Source organism: Schistocerca gregaria, chromosome 3, assembly GCF_023897955.1.
Source record: "Schistocerca gregaria isolate iqSchGreg1 chromosome 3, iqSchGreg1.2, whole genome shotgun sequence".
In the NCBI taxonomy this organism is placed as follows: domain Eukaryota; kingdom Metazoa; phylum Arthropoda; class Insecta; order Orthoptera; family Acrididae; genus Schistocerca; species Schistocerca gregaria.
Window position 1 is genome coordinate 248,370,520 of NC_064922.1, and position 22,828 is coordinate 248,393,347.

The window sequence follows — 22,828 nt, forward strand, 5'->3', positions numbered from 1 at the left end:
TTGGGCATGATTCAGAATTTGCTTAATGCACAATTCCACTGACACTTAATTGCACAGTTTGTGATACTATAACAATAGTTTTCCAACGAGCATCCCTAAGGCACTAAGGGATGTGTAGACACATGCAACCTTTGGTAACTAATTCAGTCCCTCCATTCAAACAAGAACCATAGAAATTCTCTTAGAGCAACAACTGCCGAGATAAATTTTAACAATTAAAATATAATATCCCACATCTCTGTATTTTAATGTTAGAAAACCATGTGTGTTTGCAGCAATTACTAACATGTAATAGACCACCAATCTGGAAATATCTTTGTAAATGTGAAACAAACATAATCCTCATTTAACTGTGTGTGACTTCTCAGTAACATTACTATATGGTCTCAAAGCAGTAAAACTTATATTTATTTTTAAGATGACTACCATGAATCAGTATAAGAGACTTGTTTCAGATTGCAAATCACATGCACATCGTACATGATCGTGTTTGATGTCACAGGACACTGTATTCATATATTATTTCTTAAACAAATGAAAGAAGGAAAGGAGAGCATGATAGTCAAATAATATATATATATATATATTCTTTTCATTGTTCAACAAATATCTCAGCATAAATATTACAATACTGTCTCAGATCATATGTATAAACAAACATATACAATATACCATAACAACAAAAACAGCTATAATGCATAAAAACATTACATTCAACAGAATATCAAACAGATATATAAAGACTAGCTGTTACTCTCAGCATTCACTTGTAGACTGTTGCAGTCATTTGTACTTCTCTCTGGAACAACTGAGTGTGTCGAGGTGCCTGTTTCTATAGAATTAGTAGTATCGGCAGGTGAAGCCTGGTTATTTGGAACAGACACTGGCATTGTTTGACTATTATTTGATACCATGAACACCCTATATATCTGATGTCCTGGATTGTCTGGCGATTCTGTAGCCAAAACAATTAATGTTCCAGGTTTCACATTGGAATAAACACTACCCAAATTCACCTGATTCTGCTCCACAGTCAATCCATCTTCAGCAATCACAAAGTTTTGCTCATTTTCACTTTCATATGAGGCCACTGAATCTTCATTAACCATGGCATTCTCTGACTCTACCAATTCCTCATGATCATTTGGATTATCATCTCCTACAGGTTCAGAATCGCATATATCCTCCACAGTCACACGATCATAGATTTCAGTAATCTCAGTACGATCACAGATTTCAGTAATCTCAGTACGATCACAGATTTCAGTAATCTCAGTACGATCACAGATTTCAGTAATCTCAGTCTCCTCATACATTTCTTCCATGTCTTCAGTCATGAAATCCTCGAAAATCCGTGGCCTTGGTATTCTGCCAGACCTCGTCGGTTTGACTCGATTCATTAAACAGGTGGCCTCAGGTACATTACTCTCACTGTCAACATGTCCATTCACTGGATTACTATCGCCACTATCAGGCTTGCACTCCGAAGTTGTCCCTTTGTCATCTGTTCTTCTCTTCGAATTATTAACATCACTTTCAAGTGTATACTCAGGAGCAGCCTTTTTAGTGTCAGCTTTTCTCTTTTTCTTATGGTGAGTTTCTTCTGAGTCTTTAGGCTTATCAGACTTCCTTTTGACTGGTTTCTCTTTAATTTTCCTCTTTACAAGATTCTTTCCTTCAGATCTCACCTCTCCTCTATCTGTTGAGTCAAGCACTGCAAATAATGAACCTGTATATACAGAAATGAAAGAAAATGAGAAAAATAAGTACAAAGTGTGAGTCAAATATAAAAAAATAAGCAAAGTTCACATACTTAAAAAAGTAAATACTAGAATACACTCTAAACTACAACAGTCTACTGAATTACACACGGGAGATGAATATGCAAAAACTGCAAGGCATACAGAAAAATGACACACACCAGTGGAAAGAGTATCTCTCCAAGTTTTGTTTTGTATTTCATGCTGTGGTGTAACTGCAGAGCACACCACATGGGAACACAGCATACAATGGGGTGACGTGTGTGTTATGTCCTCTTGAGCCCACTAAATGTGAGTTAATTTTCTTGGTTCAGTGAGAGTTTAATACCAAATCTCAGGCGTAAGCTCCAGCAGACACAACAGTCCATAGAGGTGCTACAACACACTTCACAAGTCTGGCTGCTTATGTGGTGCGAAGAAAACAGGTCGGCCAGGACCACCAGCAGAGAAGGTGGTGTGTGTGCAGGTACCATCTGTCATGAGTCCAAAAAATTGATGACACTTGCAATCACAGGACTGCACATATCACAGTCAAATGTCTGGTGCATTTTTTTTGCAAATGTCTATATGTAAAGTCATGCCAGCTGCAGTTGTTACATGTGCTGACTAATTGGAACAATGAACAATGGCTTGCAGCAGCTATTAAAGGAAGATGGTTTTTCACAGAAGTAGACTGTCAGTGTTGAAGTCACATTTCATGTGTTTGAAAAGGTGAATCTTCACAATGTACATGTCTCGGGAACGGAACATCCGCACGATATTGTGGAACAATTCAAGATTCACTTAAAGTTAATGTCTCCTGTGCTATGTCCTCTTCAAAAGTTTATAGACAAAAAGGAGGGAACTATAGCTAGTTTCATTTACCTCCCAAAGCTGACTTATGCCACAATTACAGCAATACTGTAGAGACTTTAATTTAAAACAAGACTATGTTCCAACATACTTTCTTCCAGCCTTTCATGGTTACCTCAATGCTGACCTGCCTCTGCACCAGATTGCTGTGCTTCCTATAGCGGCTCTCACCTTTTTCTGTACCCCCCACAGTCACCTCACGTAACTGCACTTGATTTTTTTCTTATGGGGTTACGTTAAAGGTCTTGTGTTCCTGTCTCCACTACCACTTAATTTAGAAGATGGTTGGTTGGTTTGTTGCTTGTCTGGAGGCAAGGGACTAAACAACAAGGTCATGAATCCTTTAGTTATGGGTTTGTTCATCTGGAGTACACCACTTGTGTACTCGGATTAGTACATAGGAGTGGTAAAAGTGAAGCACTAAAAGCAATACTGATGCCAGAGCTGAAAAACAAATTAAGGAGTAGTAAACGTATATGGATTGAATTGGTATGAAGGTTAGAACAGACAAGTGGTCTTCCAGGGCTCGGTCATGCCGAGAGAAACCCCTCTTGCAACTGACTGCTGCCAACCTGATTAAGGATGAAGACAATTACAGGGTAAAGATTGCTTCCTAGTCAAGAGATGCAGAACAGTAAAAAGGAAAAGGTTAAAATGTAATGGTCATCAGCTGGACCATTAATAATACAACAAGGTGAGAGAAACAGTTAGGGCCGCACGCGGGTGGGAGTTCTGAATCCAATTGGTGCAACCCCCCCCCCCCCCCCCCCCCACAGCTGTCCCAACCCATTATAGGCTAAACATTAAAAAATGGGAAACAGGGTGCAGGAGAAAAAGAGCCAAACCCCTTAAAAATAATTAAGACAGAGGGAAGGAACTATGGTGAGGAGCAGGCAAAGGAGGCAGAATCAATGGTCCTCCTGACCCAGCATGTGGCATGAGATGCCGCACCATGCCGCACCATGCCCCCCCCCCCCCCCCCCCCCCCTGCCCCTCACTCCCCTGTCCCAAAGGTAGTTTAAAACATTGCATCTGAGAATAAAAACTACAGTCATGGAGAAAACAGAGAACCAGTTCAATGGCCATACACCAACATACAACTGTCCATGAGTTGTCCACCAACATGACATGCAAAGAATTTGGAAGTATGGAGAGCCAGAAGGAGTGGGCATTCCACTAGATCATGAGTAACTATCAGCAAGGCTCCACAACCACAATCTGGGGATGGCTCGTTACAAAAAATAAAACTATGGGTCAGTCTGGTGTGACTGATGCAAAGATGATACACTAAGGTGGATTTTTTTCTGAGAGGAACAGGAAGAGGAGTGCCAGGCAGCATTAGTTTCCTTGACAGTGCAGAATTTGTTAGAGGACACAGTAGCCCATCAGATATTGTTCCATCTCAGAGTGAGCAGAGGCCTTAGTTGCACCTGTAAATGCTTGCATAGGATCGTCAAAGAGAACTGAGAGGGTCAATTAACCAATTCTATATCCCAATGGTTGGCCATTTCATTCCCTGGGAGACCGACGGGACTCAGGGCATGATTAATTTTAGACAGTTTAGCAAAAATCAAAGGGTGACACGAGTAACATCAGTCAGTGGCCTGGAGACTGCTCACTGAATCAAATATTAATATGCAGTTAATGGCCATTAGTTCTACCGTAAAAACACGTCATGTTGCTGGCAACGATTGGAGTTCCTGACTGCTGGACGGTGTGAAAGCACAACCCGTCCTATCCCTGGTTTTAGAGCCATCAGTGTAAAAGATGGTGGCACACTGATACTCCTAAAGAACTGAAAGGAACAGACACTGAAAAGATGTGGGGACAAGTGAAACTTTAGGTCCTTGAAATAGGCTGTTTCTAATTCATGGCATGGATACCAACCAAGGTGACATGTGCGAGAAATTCCAAGGAGTGCAATCTAAGGAGGATAGGTGGCGGTCCTGGCAGAGGGCCGCGACGTGCATCCCAACTAGTAATCCCAACAAGAGCGAGAGTCCGAGTCGATGCCCCTTGAATGCAAAAAGAATAGGATAGCTTGGGTGATAATGAAATTGTGAAATGGAAATTGCATAGGTGAGCAAGAGTTGGTATTATCAGAACTGAAGAGGAAAGATCCTTGCTCCAGCAAGGACACTGTCGAAAGGAATAGTCAGGAAGACACCAGTGGCCTGTAGAACTGGACTGGGTCAGACCTAACTGAGCCACGAACTATGGCAATTATGGTCCAAATGGGATCGGATCTGATCCCAGTCAATATGAAGGAAAATAGTACAACTGCACCCCAAGAGGTGTAGACAATGAAGGAGAGAGTGTTAAGGTTTCACATACAGCTAGTATTTAGTTGATGAATATGGGAGAGCCAAGTCGGCTTCTTGTCAAAGAGGAATCCCCAATATCAGGACAGTCTAACAACATTCCAGCACTGGGTACCCAAGTAGAGTTCTGGATCAGGATGGGCCTTGGTACTACAACAAAAATACATAGACATTTTTGCAGGAGAGAATTGGAAACAGTGGGATAGAGTCCAAGCAGAAGCCCACTGATGGCTGCTTAGAGCTGGCATGCAGCCAAGGCAACAGAGTTGAAGCTGCACCAAACCCAGAAGTCACTGACATGGCACAGGATTGACCAGTGGCATGACAGTGTCACTAGCCCATTTATCGCAATGAGGAAGTGTGTGACATTCAGCATGGAGCCCTGCAGGATGTCGTTCTCTTGGACCCTTGAAGAGCTGTTTGAAGTACCAACTCTAATCCGGAAGAATCAGTGGGGTAAAAACTGAGGAATAAATATTGGTAGAAAGCCTTTACAGCCCCAGTCATGAAGGATAAGTAAAATATGAGGGTGCTAGGCAATGTTGTCTGCCTTATGTACATCAAAAACGACTGCAACGAGGTACTGGAATTTAGAAAAAGCCTGTTGGATTGCCTTTTCTGTAGTAACAGACTCTGACAGTGAGCTGGAGCTGTTGGAGATTGATCCCTATCTCCAGCCCTCACCACCAGTGGCACTGCAGTCTATGAGCTGTCTTAGCAAGAAGTGATTTGGAAAGAGGCCACGGCCCCTGAGCTCACGTCATATCACCTGGGGGGACCCAATGACCACAAATTGGTTAACTTCCACAGTTTCTAACTTAACCAAATGGTAGGGTGTGGATCATCCCTCTCAGAAATCACATTGATAGTGGGACAAAAGGCTCAGAGATTCGAGAACCCAATGTAATTGGTGGGCAACCATCCTTTCAAGCAGTTTGTAGAGCATGCTGACAACCTAATCAGCAGGTAACTCTCCAGCTTAATGACTGAAACAGTGATACTACCTCTCCATTGTGAAGGGAAGACACAGCCAAATCAACCTGACCTTCAGGAGACAGAGCTATTGGGTAACAGTCGGATGTTGTATCACCTGGTTGTGAATGGCATAAGGGCTGAGGGCCATATTTTGAGATGCGGTAAGAACCTGAAGCAGTTTCCAATCAGTGTAAAGCTCATTATATAATTCGGCAGTCTTTAAACTCTTTCCAATTTATTACTTAATATGTTGAAATGACGTAAGAACAGGACGCCAATCCATCCCAATATGGATCGCAAGATGTTCAGCAAAAGTGAAAGAGCCAGAACAGAGACCATAATGAAGGAAGAGACCAGGTACAGTTGTGGATCTTTGACAGCCCAGAAGACTACAGAGCTCGGCCCATACCTCGGATGCAGAGGCGTACATTCCCAGAGAGGTGACATAGCACACTCAGCATTCTTTCTTATTTCACTCAATTAGATAGCGAGCATTATCATGAAGTCAATTAAAAGTGGTAAGGTTGGTCTACGAAGAGTGTCACCTGAAGCACTGCAGGACTCTATGGCAATCCTGAACAGCTGATGCAATGTCTTTGGTCCTCTATGGTATCAGCCTGTGATAGAGGGGACACATAGAAAGGGGAATAGCAGTTCCCGTGGCATAGGTGATCACATCAGAGACACTTTGCACAGCCTCGTCGATGCAATCTGACAAAGAGGTAGTTGATCTGGCGACAATGTAGCAAAGACTGGGGGAAAGAGATTATTAGATCAATAGCTGAAAAGGAACTATGAGTGGCACTGAAGTAGAAAGTATTACCATCACTAAGGAAATACAGGTGGTCAAGTAGAAGGCCCGTAACAGATGTAGTGATACTCCCCCACAAGGGCTGCTGCACACTGCAGTACATGTGCAGGAGAAAAGGGGGGGGGGGGGGAGTTTTTGAATTAAAGTGGTCAACTCAATGTAAGCAAGTGACTTGCTTGGAGGTAAGTAAAAGTTGCATATGATGATCATTTGCACCCGCACTGCTATTGATTCCAATATGGTATGAAGGGGAATCCATTCACTGATGAGATCTGTGCGAACTAATATAAAGAACTCTCCAGATGACCTCTCAGGGCAAGCATGGTTCTGACAGAATGCACAATAGCCACAGAGCAATGGAGAATGGTCATCTGTGAAGCATGTTCCTTCTATAGCAATGCAAGCTGCATAAGAAGAGGAAATAATGTGTTGTAGTTCCAGCAGGTGACAATCAGAGCAATTACAGTTCGACTGAATTATCATCTTACGGGTGTTCAGGTTAGGTGTAAAGGCGCCAGAAGGGCCAGTCATGTTCCAGGATCACTGCCTATTGCTGTTTGGGACGGAAACACATTAATAAGTATCAGTTCAGAATACGCTGGCATGGGAGATCTGGTACTTCCAGGGTCACCGAAGTAGCCTTGTCCCGATTCTCCTCCTCCTCCTCGACAGCCTGGGTTTCTTGCACAGGCCTATCCTTTGTCATTTCAACATATTAATTTATAAGTTGGAAAGATGTTAAAACTATGAAGATTGTTGTAACTTTATTAATGTTATGTAACAATGTCATTTTTGTCAATATGTTGTTGAAAAGTGAACAAATTCCATGCTTAAAAGTACGAGCAAGTTGCGGCAAAGACACTCTGTGCACAGGCAGCAGAAGCCAACACGTTACTGCTCCACAGATTCCATCTCATCTAGCTGGCCACTACATGGCACAGTGGAGGCTGCAGAAGAATATATATTTAATTGTTTAAAAGCAATGGAATTGTAATAGAACTGTTAAAAAATTGGTCCCCCTATGGTCAATATGGGATAAACAGTCAATTCTGTTTGAGATGGTGTAGAGGAAAGTCACCATTTAGACATCGCGTGTAACAGTCACCTGAGAGAGATGGATGATCGGTGATTTAGCCGAGTTCACGAAGAGTTAATTTGTAGGGAATATTGTCGATGAACTGGTTTGATCCGAGATATCGATTTCGATGTTGTTGGGAATTTTGATCAGTTAGTTAATCTGATGGGTTATTGAATACAAGTTTTGCAGTGTGTCTGCCTACAATAGATCAGGGTACATTGTGAAGGTAGTCAGTTTTAGATTTTCTGGTCATAAGTTTTTGAAAAGTTTAGCTACAACACTTCATGTGGTAGATGTCCAAGTTATCACTATGAAGGCATGATTATTACGTGTTAGGGGTCCCGGTATTTGGGCAAAAGTTGATGCAGGAATTTTAGATGCAGTGTTCCATGTTTCAGAAAGTTGGATGCTTACAGGAGTTGTAATCAGTCATGAAACTGGACTATTAGTTGTGATTTGTGGTTATGCTGGTGCACACGTAACACTAATAGTCTTCATGCCTATTTTTGGTGGTTTTAGTTATGCAGAATCTAAGGCAATTGAGTCTGTACAATAATTTTGTAGCTGGTACATGACACACACTCAAAGGTAAATGAGCATTTTGTACTTGTTATTGCTGAGGTTTTAATATGAACTACTTGGTTAATGGTGTAACATATATTGGGTATATGCCAATGAGAAATAGTCTCAATTGGTGATTGATAACAGCCACAAACCAGAATTTGCACAGTGTTTACTTTGAGAGAATACAGCTATTGTTTCCCACGAATATGTGATTGTAAATAGTGTGGATAGTTTAGTAACCTAGCGCACCCAATAAACTCAAAAGCTGACGATATTCCATTGCGTGTTAGGGTGAAGAGAGACATTTCAAATACGGACTGTTACTGGGAACACGTGTCAAACACCTGAAGAGGCCGAGTTTTGCTTTATAATTTAATTTAATTTACGATACAAGTGTGAGCTGATGTTAATTTGACATGATCTGTGTAGAGTATCTCACCAATCAATGGCATTTGTTTGTGATAAGAGACCAACAGTTGCTGAAGTTATCTTGCACAGAGAAGCAAAGAAAAAGCTTAATGTATTGGAAACTTCAGTTGTCCTATTTGATACTTTAATAGTTTGCATAATATTGCATGAAAATAATTCCTATATGATTTGCTGATGTACCGATTACCATACCAACATCCTGTATAAATGAGTTAGAGTTCATAATTAAGAAATGGCAGGGGCATGGGGTTTATTTAATCAATATTTATTGTCAGAGAATATACTAGTTCCAACACATAATACCAATTTACCATTACCAATGCACCTTAATTTTACTGACAGTAACAGTTAATTGCAGTCATAGCAGTTTGACATTTTATGCACGTACTGATTGTTTACACCTGGTCCTCCTGTATTGCCACCGCAGATGCATTAATTGCATGCAGCAATGAGGATGTAAATGCAATAAATCATCCTGGATTAAAATTTAACTTTCTACTTGTACTGGAAATGAGGTGTTGCTAATTGTAAAGGCAGTGCTGGAGTCTTATTCACAGATTAGCGTAGGATCTCACCATGACACAGTACAAGTGACAACAGATTTTCACACAAACAGTCATCGTATAAACAGTATGTAGTCATTTTTTTCTTTATTTTCTTTTCTTTCTTGAAAACTGGGCAAACTAGTGAAAGCAGAGCATGGTGGTTGTTCACAAAGATTACCTTCATGGAATGATCCTCAGCAGTTCCAAATTTTGGGTACTCTATGCAGTGTGACATCATACAACCAAAGTGTAAGCATTGAAAGTACCTCATAGGTGGTGGGACCTAAGGTTTCACATCAGCACTGTACACGATGACTTTTTCCAGGAGGACTAGTCCTTCAAAGGCTAAGATAAAGGTTTTTTAAATTTTTTATTACGTTGTTCCAGGACAAACAGCTATCTATTAATTTTATAACATATTCAATGAACACACTCATTATCACATTTAAGTTGTTAATTTTTATTTTTGGATGACCTGTTTCAATCTTCTAAGAGACCATCATCAAATCTACATTCTTTGATGGCACTAGGTTTTGCTGGCGTGGAGCAAGTCCGTCTGCCCAGGCATGTTCTCCATACAAGTGATTCCTACTGTCGTCACAGAATGTAGATCTGATGATGATCCTTTAGAAGATCAAAACCAGTCATCTAAAAATAAAAATTAACAACTTTGTACGGGACAATTGTCATTGTTATGTTACCCAGACATTCAAAGGACTTGAGAGCTGTAGATTGTGCAGCAAACGAAGCTTTAATCAATAGTGATACATTGCACATATTTCCCAATGGCTCAAGTTTTCCCGATTTATTTTCAGTGTGTTACACAAATGATAATGACTGTGTTGCAGTCAAAGTATCCCCATCAGTTCAAGTACATACTAAGTATTGGATAAATTGTTTCACTCCCACCCATTTGGCATCCAGGATAGGGAAAGTAGTTGGGTTACAACTGCACAGAAATTTTTATATCCATCTAACAAGATGACTGGATTAGAACAGCCATTGTTTCGGTGTAATTTAATATGTTTCATGTACAAAATGTCAGGTCTAATGCCACCTACTGCAATCGAGAGCTCTCCTCACAAATGACACACACACACACACACACGCACACACGCACACACAAAGGGCATCTAGCACACTGGTTGTTGCTGGGAGTCCAGATGTCCCAGGAAGATGGGCATCTTCTACTTGGCAGGTGCGGGGAGCCAGCAGCTCTGACATCAGCAATAAGATGCCTTTGTTGTCAGACAGCTGAACTGAAAGGGTACATAATTAACACACCACATCAGTTTGGCTACCATGTTGGTTTTGAAATGAATATGTGAGCTTACACTGGTATTGTGCACAGATGATCTTAAACATTGCACGCAGTAGGCACTATTTAAGGTGTTTTTCCGCCATCAGTGAACACTACAGAAAAAAATTTGGAGAACGAAAGTCAAAACCAGAAGGGCACAAACAGTTATTTCAGCCAAAAGCTGATGAATGAATGAATATTCAGAGAAATGAAACGAAAACCTAGGGAATAGCCTAACCTACATCAAAGGCTGCCATTGTGAGGAAGAGAGTAAGACAAGGTAGAATAGCCAGAGATGAAAGGCTGCAGCACATCAAAAGAATGTTGGTGTTGCAATTACTTGTGGTTCCATGTTTGCCATGCACATACCCACAAAAGACTCTTGACCAGCCCTGAGGGGTTAATAAGAAGTGTTCCATAAATGATAGATAATGCATTTGCTGATGTTGGGAGATGTATGACAAGAATCTGATCATCATATCGATGTTTGTTGTGTTGCAAATGGTGTCCATACTGAGCATCTTAGAAATGAGTTACACACTTCTGTATATCTTGTATTTTACATGCAGCTATCTTACAAACCCCTGGAGGTACTTGCAAATAATTTTGCTACTTTCCTCCACTGACTTTTGTTTATTTATGATCTCTCTGACACACAATAATTTATTTCTCATTATTCACTGAAGCCAACATCTGGAATATCTATCTCATCAGTCCATGTTACTGAAGTACACAGTTTATCTTCAGTCACCATTAACACTTAAATATTGGACAAATAAAAAAAAAAAAGAGAGCAGGGATTAGTAATTGCTCAAGTTATCTTAGCCCACATCTCTTTATGAAGTATCAATACCCAACATTAAAAGGTCAGATAAACAAAAATCAGTGGAAATATCAATTACTTGATAAGCTCTCATTACTGTAAGAGGTCAATCACTATGCTCTTAACTCCTGATGAGACTGTCTTTACCCCAAAAGAGTCTCATGTTTTGCATTTCAATAAACTTTACTATAATAGAACCTAGGCCCTTATTTTAGTACAAAATCATGTACGTATTCCATCTGCAACACACGTACTTTGTTCCTATCACACACACTTTATTCCTAAATAATCACTGTGTGTGTGTGTGTGTGTGTGTGTGTGTGTGTGTGTGTGAGAGAGAGAGAGAGAGAGAGAGAGAGAGAGAGAGAGAGAGAGAGAGAGAGTGAGAGAGAGAGAGAGAGAGAGAGAGAGAGAGAGAGAGAGAGAGTGAGAGAGAGAGATAGGTATATGTCTAGAAATACTTACAACTTCGGCGAGCACTTCCTTTCCTTTTTGGCTTTTCTGCCTTCTTATGTTGCTCTTCCTCCAATCGTTCCACCTCTGTAATTTATATGGAAATATTTTAATGGTGTCAAGATAATAACTATAAGCCAACTATTAACATTTTATTATTAGACACACTCTTCTTGTTTTAAGTAGTTTAACAATGTTTACGAACAGTAAATCTGTTACATTTCATGACAAAAACTCATTTTATTTTTTGAGAAAAATGAACTTGAGTGGAATTCAATTTTTGCTCTTGGAAGAGAGGTAGAGGGATAGTTGGGAAAGAGGGGGATTTGGAGGGGGGGTGGGGGTGGGGGGACAGAGTTATCCAGTTACGTGTGCGTTACACAAACCACTATACATGTATTTATTGGATCACACTATCTATTAATTTTTTTCGTCTTCTCTCTTGTTATGTTTTTTCACAGAGTTCTTATCTCTGTAAACACTTATACCATGTTTTTTTCACTAATATATCCTACAGTACAAGATAAGCTTATTTAGGTGATTTCCTTCCTTTCTTTTCTCCCCACACACTCCTATCTTTTCCAGAGCAGGGTTTACTAAGTATCATTTACTGAACCCACAAACCATATACTGTGTTTCCACAAAAATATGAGACAGATGATAAGAAGGTAAATACACAGTAAAAAGTTTATATAAGAAGACAGTGCACTTCCAACAACAAAATGTAATCAGTAGTTGCAACAATAAAAAGTACTAGTAACCTTAAGCAACTCATAAATAAAAGTAAACATAACAATCCTGCATAAATATTGTGCCGAAAATGGCAGTAGCTATGAAATATTGAAAGATGAAACACACCATGTTTATAATGATATGCAAAAACTACATACTAATACATCTACAGAATATAACACACATACAGTTTTATTTATTTGTTCTATGCATCTTATAATATATGGCTGTACACAGTATAGGACAACTACAACACTAATGATTACAACAAGATACAAATACAAAATGAAATTAATTGAACTGTTGACCACTGTGTACATAGTATTTTGAGAAGATAGTTTTCTTGAGATTTAAATTATGAGGGGGAGAGGATGGGGTCACATAAATAACACAAGTTTGCCTTCCAGTACTATCCAACAGAATAAAAAGTATGTTGCAATTCCTTTACATTCTTCTTAAGAGTATTGCTTTAATTTCTAGTATGTGAAAGAGTAGGCTGCCCGTATTTCTCATTCCATCATGAGTTCTGCTTAATCTTTAGCTAACCAGAAGAATCTTTGCCTTGGTTTATGTGTTATGGTTGTCCTTTTCTCCACTTGTTATGAAAATATCAAGGGTTTTTTTTTTCTTAACAATAGACAGTTTCTAGAATACAGATACTGAGAACTAGTAATACATCCAAGTTCTTTGCACATGGGATTTGTGGCTGATCATAGTGGTTCAGTTTTCCTTATTTTTATTATTATTCTTCTTCACATAAGGACCATATTTCTGAGAGTAACTGCCCCCTTAATCATTTTATGCATCCCCAACTCTTCTTTATTTTATGAATGTAAGGATGTAAGGCATTACCGGTTATTGTTTACAAAAAAAATGCAATATGAGACCACTTGACAATTACTCTATTTTTCACACTAGTTTTCAAACTACACATTGGTGTCTGTTTATGGTTGTTTGTAATTTTTCTACATTATACTTCCTAAAATATTCTTTTGGATGAACTCCAGGCTTCCTCTTGCATGTTTCACAGAAAAACATTGGTTCTCTTTTTCCTCATTTTTCCTAGTGTTTGCTGCAAACATTCATTAATTTTTTTTCTTCTTTTGATTCAGCATTATTAAATGAGTCTTTCTATTTAGTCTCTCCACAATGTCAGATGATTGTCTTTCTCTTTTCTTTGAATTTGTATTTCTTAACTGGCAGACCAGATGTCTGATTAGATTTCTTTGTACGAAAGGTGAATCTGCAGTTCTCCACATTCGTTTTTGTCAATTGGGTAAAGAATATAACTGGCCACAACAGCAATTTCAATCAGTGAGAAGAATAATTTTTTCCACCACTTGTACAACCACCTTGTAAAACCATAGCAACCACAGTACTGATAAGCCCTGTCCACTCCTCCTATTAACTTAGTATACTCCAAAATAACAGTGGATTTCAGGAACTGCACAGGCTGTTTCTTACTACACCCAGTGATCAACTGGCTTTGAGGACCAAAAACTGTACTCAATGTAGTCAGTAACCTCTTGTCATGGAATGAACGTAACTTTCATCCTACTTTGATAGGCACACAGCTCACATTCAGCAAGTTTTATCTTCTTCAAATTGCATGGAAAATCCTTCCCAGAAGGCATAGCCATATCTGTTAGACAAAATTTCATTTCGTGAAGCTCCCGAGCAAGTTGAGAGATTGTGTAGAACCTATCAGTAAAATGTGATGGCCTGAACCAACTGCACAAGCTAGTAATTGGTGGTGGTGGTTAGTGTTTAACGTCCCGTCCACAACGAGGTCATTAGAGACGGAGCGCAAGCTCGGGTTTGGGAAGAATTGGGAAAGAAATCGGCCGTGCCCTTTCAAAGGAACCATCCTGGCATTTGCCTGAAACGATTTAGGGAAATCACGGAAAGCCTAATCAGGATGGCCGGAGACGGGATTGAACCGTCGTCCTCCTGAATGCGAGTCCAGTGTGCTAACCACTGCGCCACCTCGCTCGGTCACAAGCTAGTAATGGATGGCCTGAACCAACTGCACAAGCTAGTAATTGCTATGCCAAATGAATCACTATTCGGACTGCAAAGTGTAAATCAGGGTGAATTAAGACCTTTTGTCATTGTCTTTCCATAATTCCGAATGTGAGAAAAAACATAACCATTTCCTGAATCACACAGAAACCTTGAAAACTCCACTTCATAAGCTTCTCTGGGTTCCAGCACTTTAATTGAATTCTTCCTTTGAATCCTACTGTGCTCCCATCTATGGCCACATTTCTTTTCAGAACATAAAGATATTTGCATTTACTGTCAACATACTCACTGATGTTCTTCACCTTGCTCCCTTAGATACACTGATATTCCTGAGGTATTGTGACAGGTGGAACTAAATGCAGCATCCAAAATTTTTGAGAAACACCACACACACACACACACACACACACACACACACACACACACACACACACACACACACACAACAACAACAACAACAACAACAACAACCTCCTTGAAAAACGGAGTTCATTATAGCCAGTCTTCTGTAAAATAGTCATCTAATTCTGCTTCAAATTAAAGGCCATATTCAATGTTACACCACGAAAGCCTTCAGTTCTTCTAATGAAATATCCCTCCACAAAAGCCACATTAAGGGTTTTGTAAGTGGAGTGACTTTCTGTGTCTTTTCTTTAGTGTACATACTTGTAGCATACGCATTTTCAATATTATGTACTAAGTGAAGAAAAGTTGAAAATATTCGAGTTTGGCTTTTTGGTCAATCACCACAAGGAATGGTGAAACTTTAATGTGCAACACAAAAAGGAAACTTCACGAGTACACTGTCACCGTCACGATTAACTTTCTAGGTATTTGTTACAGTTTGTGTGTCTTCGTCACTTCCACTACATCCGTAGATTTTGATTCTTCCCAGTCACTTACATCACTAAATTCTCCTTCGTGCTCAATGTCTTCGAAAAGCTACCTGCCAATATTGTTGCCATTTGTGTGTATTTTACTAGCCATTATCATACTATAAATGTGTGAATATGACACGCTTTGATTTGTCAGGTCTTTGTACTAAGTGCTAGCAAATTTAACAATGGAGCAGACAAAAAGCACAATAATGGAAACATGTCACACATCATCTGCCATTGGAGCTGAAGCAGAAAATTGTAATGTCGGACATTGTTTGACAGTGGATTGGAAAAGGTTAATATTGAATTAGTGCAGATTTTCTTCAAATGTTTATATAATTTATGAGATTTTCTTTTCACCCAGAGATTCCCTTGATGTAAACTAGGTCAAAAATGTTTTTTAGCAAATCTTCAAATAAAAATCTGCCACCAAAAATCGAGCTTTCCAATGCTTGTAATGCTTCAGGCAACACTACACTACTGGTAGTTTTGAATTCTACCTTGTCAATTTTTGTGGGAACTGTACCCAACAATTCTACTGTCTTATATTCGTATGTTCTCTCATTAGAAGCTTCACGATTTAATCCTGGGGTATGGTTTATCTCTCCTAATATCTCAAACTAGTTACTGAACTATTTTGCTGCAGTGAGTTACTAAAGTTGGTCACCTGAGGTATTGCACATATTCTTCCTCACATTTGGTTTTTATATACCAAATTTGTAGTTCAGTACTGGCTGCTATTAGTTAGGTTTCTTAAGGGAGCAGATGATTTTTTGACCATTTTTTGAGAAAGACCGTTAAATGCTTCTTTGTTATTAAAAGTATTTTAAATGAAGTCTATTGTGAACTACAAATCTCTGTGATCAACATAATGTCCAATAAACAGCTCATAAATCAAACAGTGGAAAATCCAGGATGTAATGTAATAATATTACGAAAAGGAAAGTTGCTACTCACCATATAGGGGAGATGCTGAGTCGCGGATAGGTACAAACTATCTGCTACCCCGCATATCTGCTATATTGTGAGTAGAAAACATGTCATAAACCTATAACGCCTTCTTTGATTGCAATCTTGGAACAGGCCATTATGCTACTTGGAAGCTCTGACTTTTTTTTCAGTTGCCAAAGGCAACAAATGCAGAATCACTGCTCTGGTTTTGTAAGTATAATAGAAGGGTGTATACGCAGACAAGGGAAAAAAAATTCCCGGATCTTCCGGTTAAAAATACATTTTCTCCCAGGTGAAAATACACTTTTTACATGTTAAGTGACAGTATACTTTCCCTCAAAACTGTAAAAGTTATCAATCCTTTGAATGGCTATGGCGTTATACAGCTGCGTAGAATTTCCCGGCACTTTAGAAAACTAAACTCAGTGGAAAAAAAGTGTCTTGGAAAGATCTTTGATGTGCAGCAATGTGTGCGCTGCATTTTTTTGTATTATCAAAGTATACATTCGAATTCCACCAACAGGTAAATTTTAAATTAATATACATAGTGTTGCTACAAGAAAAGAAAAGCTTTCTCATATAATATTTGTCTCGAAGATTAGTAAGTTACATCAAAAGCTAAGCTTTCACATATAATGTTGATCTGTTTAGTGCATGTTACACTTTAAGATACATCACACAAACACGCCAGTAAAATTTTTTATTACCGCCATAAATCTCTGATTGTCTGGGCTCGAAATTCTTCTAAATGGCCCGTGACAAAAGAGTTGATTTTTAAAAGAGAGCAAACACACTGTGATTTAGGAAATTCTTCGTACATTCTCGCACATAGTTCATTTTGCATATAAGAATATTTACTTTGAAAATAACGCTTTTCGAACAACAATTCACAATATTTTCCCCGCGACCTGTTAGAAATAGATTCATTTCAGCAGTTGCCAGAGAGCACCAGATTTAAGAGGCATCACCATGCTTGCGCAGCTATGGTGACGTAGGAAGCTCGTATGTTTGTATGTGTAAAACATTAAAAGATCTTACATTATGTCATAAAAGAAACAACATCAGAGGATACTCCTAGAGTGTCGGAATTTCGTGAACCATACTATAATGCATAGTTTCCCTTACAGTGTGCATTTGTATGTCGAGATTCCCAATGACGTAGACCTCAACCTGATATGAAGCTTTTCAGTGTGGTTTTCGGGAGGTAAATTTTCTTGTAGTACCAGTACTGCCTTATCCCATGTTTGGTTCTTTGTTATGGCATAGTGCCATACATGCTAGAAGATGAAGTTGTGCACTTGAAACTCAGTAAACAGTTGAAACTAGCCAATAGTGTGGAATTAAACCATTCGTTTCAAATAAATTGACTGTGCCAGCAGGAAAGTTTAATAAAAGCCAAATTTCTTTAGCAAACTGACAAAAATAACTTTATTGGTCTGCAAGGCGATTAATGCTCGACTGTCAGACAGATGGAAATAACAGAAAATCTGAAACTAGTAACATATATTAGTGTTCCTTAATTATATGAATGTATTTCAATTCACTTGATAGCTCCCAGCCACATAAATCCGTCTTGTTTTTATCTGACGTGATACTGGTAAATGAAGAGGAAACAGAAAAATCATTAAATGTAAACATGGGTCACATGGAGGCTACCTCTCCCTCCCCCCAGCACTGTAACTCAGACTGCTCTGCGCATCAGAATGTCAAAAAATGACTTTTCATAAATAAGTTCATTTTGTAGCGCACATCTTCCTGAATAGTCTGATCCGTAAAATGTATATCTTCAAGGAAATGTAAGACACTGTAATGGTTCTTTATTTACATGACCATTACAGCACTCCAACCCCAGTTCTCGATACCAGTAATATCTTACTACTTTTCTGCGAAGTAACAGACATATTTTTGTGACAATATTCACATTTGGTTTTATTAATGTATAGGTACTCCGATGTATCAATATATTACAGTGATATGGTGTGTATTCATTTCTGTGAGACTGTCATAATCTTTTATTTACTTGTAACCGTTTTCAAGCGAATGCACACAGGGCAGTCTTTGTTTCACTTTGCAGAAGTTAAGTTGTTATTTCACTTTGTAAAAGAATAGTCAAGTCTTGTGTTTGGTTAAAGTTGAAATTAAATATATGAAGATTGATACAAAACTGTTTTCTTGATAATGTGACAATTAAGAAGTAGTATATGTGAATTTACAAGAAGTTTAATAAAAATTTGGATCGTGAACACCAAGTCAAAAATTATTTCTACCATACCATTGCTCTGATCTGTGATTGTTTTATCATTAAAAATTTCCTGAAAAACGCATTTGGTAGGTCTTCAAATATTGCTAAAACACAGATTTGGACCTTCTGGCAGTCAAAGTGGAATCACCCTACAATCAACATGATGAGCCATAACAACTTCGACGAAATCTACATGGGAATCCATTCAAGATAAGTGCCAAAATTAATGAATTGTTTACACTGATTTCATCATTTCCATTCTGATGATACCATCCACAGTCAATAACTTTGTTGTTGCCCGATAAAGCGAACATATGCTGCGTGAGCAACATTATTAATCCGATTTATAACCTACTTTGCAAGTGGTGGTATTGTTAGAACATGTTATTTAGTCGCAAGTGTGCAGTGCAGTGCCACACCTCTTCAAACAACATTCTTATACCGCACGTCACTGTATTTCGATCTGTGGAACTCAAACGTGTATATTTTGTAATGGACGCCAGCCAACTATTTCAGGACAGTGGAAATTAAAATGTTCTCCAGTACCTCTCCTGCTCCCAGTCGGCCGATTTGACATCCTGCCCCCTCTTCATATATAACCTCTCGCAATTAATACTGGATAGGGTTATTTGTAACCAAGAGAACAAGAACTCTTCAGAAAATCTGGACTCTTTATTGCGTATTAACTAATAACTTGCTCTTCTGTGTGACATAAAATTACATATAGGATACCTAAAACCAGTAAAGACAGTATACATTTCTTCAGTCCTTACGTCCTAGCGATTTTTCTCTCTAATCTTGCTGCAGCTTGACACGGCGTGCTTTCCTTTCTGTGAAAGAATTATTACCTCATCAAAGTTCGTCAAACATTTTGCTACATGAAAAATGGAAACGTCATTGTCTAATACTGAAAAAGCTGTTAATACAAACTGTACCCAAGACTGGTGTGGTTTCTTGATTTGATTACGTCTATTTTGTCACTGTGTGCTGGATAAAACAAAAGAGGCCTTTCTAATATTGCGGCAATTTTAACACACACAAATAAGGAAGACTGTTTTGGCAATAATGACCATTTTTATAATATGACAGAATATATAATTTGTGAAGTACCAATACGAAATACCTATTTGGCCTACTAAAAGCAAAAAGCTTTGTGTTAGGAAATAGTTTCACATTTCATTCATACGCCCCAGTTTCTCATGCACGAGACCGAAAAGTTGTAGAACGAAATTTTCGTATAAATTTGGAATTGTCATATTCTTCCATAATTTGTGTGATGTCCCCATTTCTTCTCCTTCCTCGTTCTAACAAACAGTCTTGTCGTCACTAATTCTGTAACTATTCCTAGCACTGTCAAAACTCATTCTCCGGTTAACTTTACTATCCCTGCCACAATCACCGGTTTAGTTGTCCAGCAATTATTCTCTGGTTCGGCGTTATTATGAGTTTGTATAATGTGTTTCCCGCACTACTACCAGAATGGAACTTAAGCAGACTACAACTGGCCCTGTCCAGTGCAGCTATCGGGCCAAAAATTTTTTGTCAAAATTTCACTTTCTTGGATACCCCTAGAAGATAATACTAATATTTCTTACTTATTATTCCTGTTAGTCATTTATTTCCACTCTGGTAGTCTGAATCTATGGATTTCACTAGTAATTATAATAATGAACATTCACAAACTGAATCAACCACATAAACAAGCAGCAGTTAGCATTCACCGGTTTGGTTTCATTCCGCTCAGCTCGTATAGCCCCGTCCCGTTCTGTCTGCAGGAAAGTTTATTTCTAGATGTGACGAAGATTCCCCTGGCAGAGACAGCACCTACATATGCACGCATTCAAAAATCAAATTATAATTCATTCAGAAATCAACTTAGAATGTGTTCAAAAAACAGCAGGGGTGCGTTTCAAATTCATATGAATAACTGAGCAAGCAATAAAGGAAACGACAGAAAAATTCGGAATAGGAATTAAAATCCATGGAGAAGAAATAAAAACTTTGAGGTTCGCAATGATATTGTAATTCTGTCAGAGACAGCAAAGGACCCGGAAGAGCAGCTAAACGGAATTGACAATGTCTTCAAAGGAGGATATAACATGAACAACAAAAAAAGCAAAGCGAGGATAATGATCTGTAGTCGAATTAAATCGGGTGATGCTGAGGGAATTAGATTAGGAAATGAGACACTTAAAGTAGTAAAGGAGTTTTGCTATTTGGGGAGCAAAATAACTGATGATGGTCAAAGTAGAGAGGATATAAAATGTAGACTGGCAACAGCAAGGAAAGCGTTTATGAAGAAGAGAAATTTGTTAACATCGAGTTTAGATTTAAGTGTCAGGAAGTCGTTTCTGAAAGTATTTGTATGGAGTGTAGCCATGTATGGAAGTGAAACGTGGACAATAAATAGTTTGGACAAGAAGAGAAATGTGGTGCTACAGAAGAATGCTGAAGATTAGATGGGTAGATCACATAATTAATGAGGAAGTATTGAATAGAATTGGGGAGAAGAGAAATTTGTGGCGCATCTTGACTAGAAGAAGGGATCGGTTGATAGGGCATATTCTGAGGCATCAAGATATCACCAATTTAGTATTGGAGGGCAGCGTAGAGGGTAAAAATCTTAGAGGGAGACCAGGAGATGAATACACTAAACAGATTCAGAAGGATGTAGGCTGCAGTAGGTACTGGGAGATGAAGAAGCTTGCACAGGATAGAGTAGCATGGAGAGCTGCATCAAACCAGTCTCTGGACTGAAGACCACAACAACAACAATAACCCAACAACAACAACAACAACAACATGAATAATTGATAGACCAACGTGAGCTGGAAACAAGGTTTGTTTCCTCAAGAATATGAATTTGCCCGCTCCCTCTGAAATTGCTGCCCGGTGCAGATACCCCGGTTTGCCCCCACCCCCCACTAGATCTGGGCCTGCTGCGCAAGCATTAATCTGGCAGCTGGTTGCTGCTACTGCTGCTTACACAGCCAACAGCCACATTTCTGTAGCCAGAAGCAGGAGAAGGTACAACTCATACGCAATTCAACTGCATGTGAGCATGAGCCCACTCGCAACTGATTAAATGAGTCTAATGTAAGCAGTTGTGACGTCATGCTCATCGGAGGCAATTTGTTGTTGTGAAGCATTGCATAGTCTTCTGAAAGCCTTTTACACATTTTTCTGTCACTAGACACTTGTACGAGCACTGTGTTATTTTATATGGCACATTTCCTTTGCAATTTAATTTTATTTTCATTTTTTTCTCTCGTTCATGTTTTAATGCTGCAGTATTATTCTGCAATAGCGGGATACAGTAATATCCTTTGTTTGAGTATTGGTTCTTACCAGTAAAAATTACAAAAATTTAACTGAAAACTAAAACAATGAAAAATTCCCAGAATTCTAAAAAAATCCTGAGTTTTCCTTGGTTTTCTCCCAGATGAAAAAATTCCCGGGTTTTTTCCGGTTGTCCCGGGTCGCATACACCCTGAATAGATTAAGAGTGGTTAAACTGTAAAACAGGAAGAATATTTAAGTAGCAAAACTATCACCTTTAACAGCACTGTTTTACACACACACACACACACACACACACACACACTAATTATATTCTGCAAATAACATTATCCTTTACATTGCTTTGATTTACTATAAGAGGTATACAATTTCAAGAGAAAAGTTAATTAACAAATATGAAAGAGTAGCTTTCACCCATGTGGAACACATCAGACATTAATGATGTGAGGGGAAAAGTAATGGATTTTGTAAACACTTACCAAATTCCTTCTGCAGTTCTGTCAAATCAAAAGTAAGTGGATTTCGTAGAGCTTTTTCCACTAATTCCCTATTAATTTTCTCTTCTTTTTTATACCTGTCCTTTAGATCCTTGCGAGTGAATTTGGGAAACAGTGATTGCATCACAAGGAAGTCTGTTCCCACAGTGTGAAGAGCCCGGTAAAATCTTAATGTTTCTGATTAAACAGAAAAGGACATGGGAAAATGATTAACAGTAACTATAAAATTATATAAGAATTCTTGTAATTATCTGTGAAAAGAAAATATTACAGAAAAAAACCATCAGTTTGA

At 38.7% G+C, this 22,828-nt stretch overlaps 1 protein-coding gene across 2 annotated transcripts in view; it reads right to left on the bottom strand.

Annotated features, from left to right (window-relative positions):
* Nucleotides 1-575: 575 nt before the first annotated feature.
* The window catches only part of LOC126356051 (titin homolog), a 96,241-nt gene continuing 73,988 nt past the window's right edge, over nt 576-22,828 (bottom strand). For both annotated transcript variants that reach the window (XM_050006734.1, XM_050006733.1), the window contains exons 6-8: nt 22,519-22,713; nt 11,924-11,998; nt 576-1,729 (exon numbers count right to left, since the gene is read on the bottom strand). In XM_050006734.1, the coding sequence (XP_049862691.1) occupies nt 744-1,729; nt 11,924-11,998; nt 22,519-22,713 (1,256 nt within the window). In that variant the 3' untranslated portion in view covers nt 576-743. The remainder of the gene's footprint in view (nt 1,730-11,923; nt 11,999-22,518; nt 22,714-22,828) is intronic.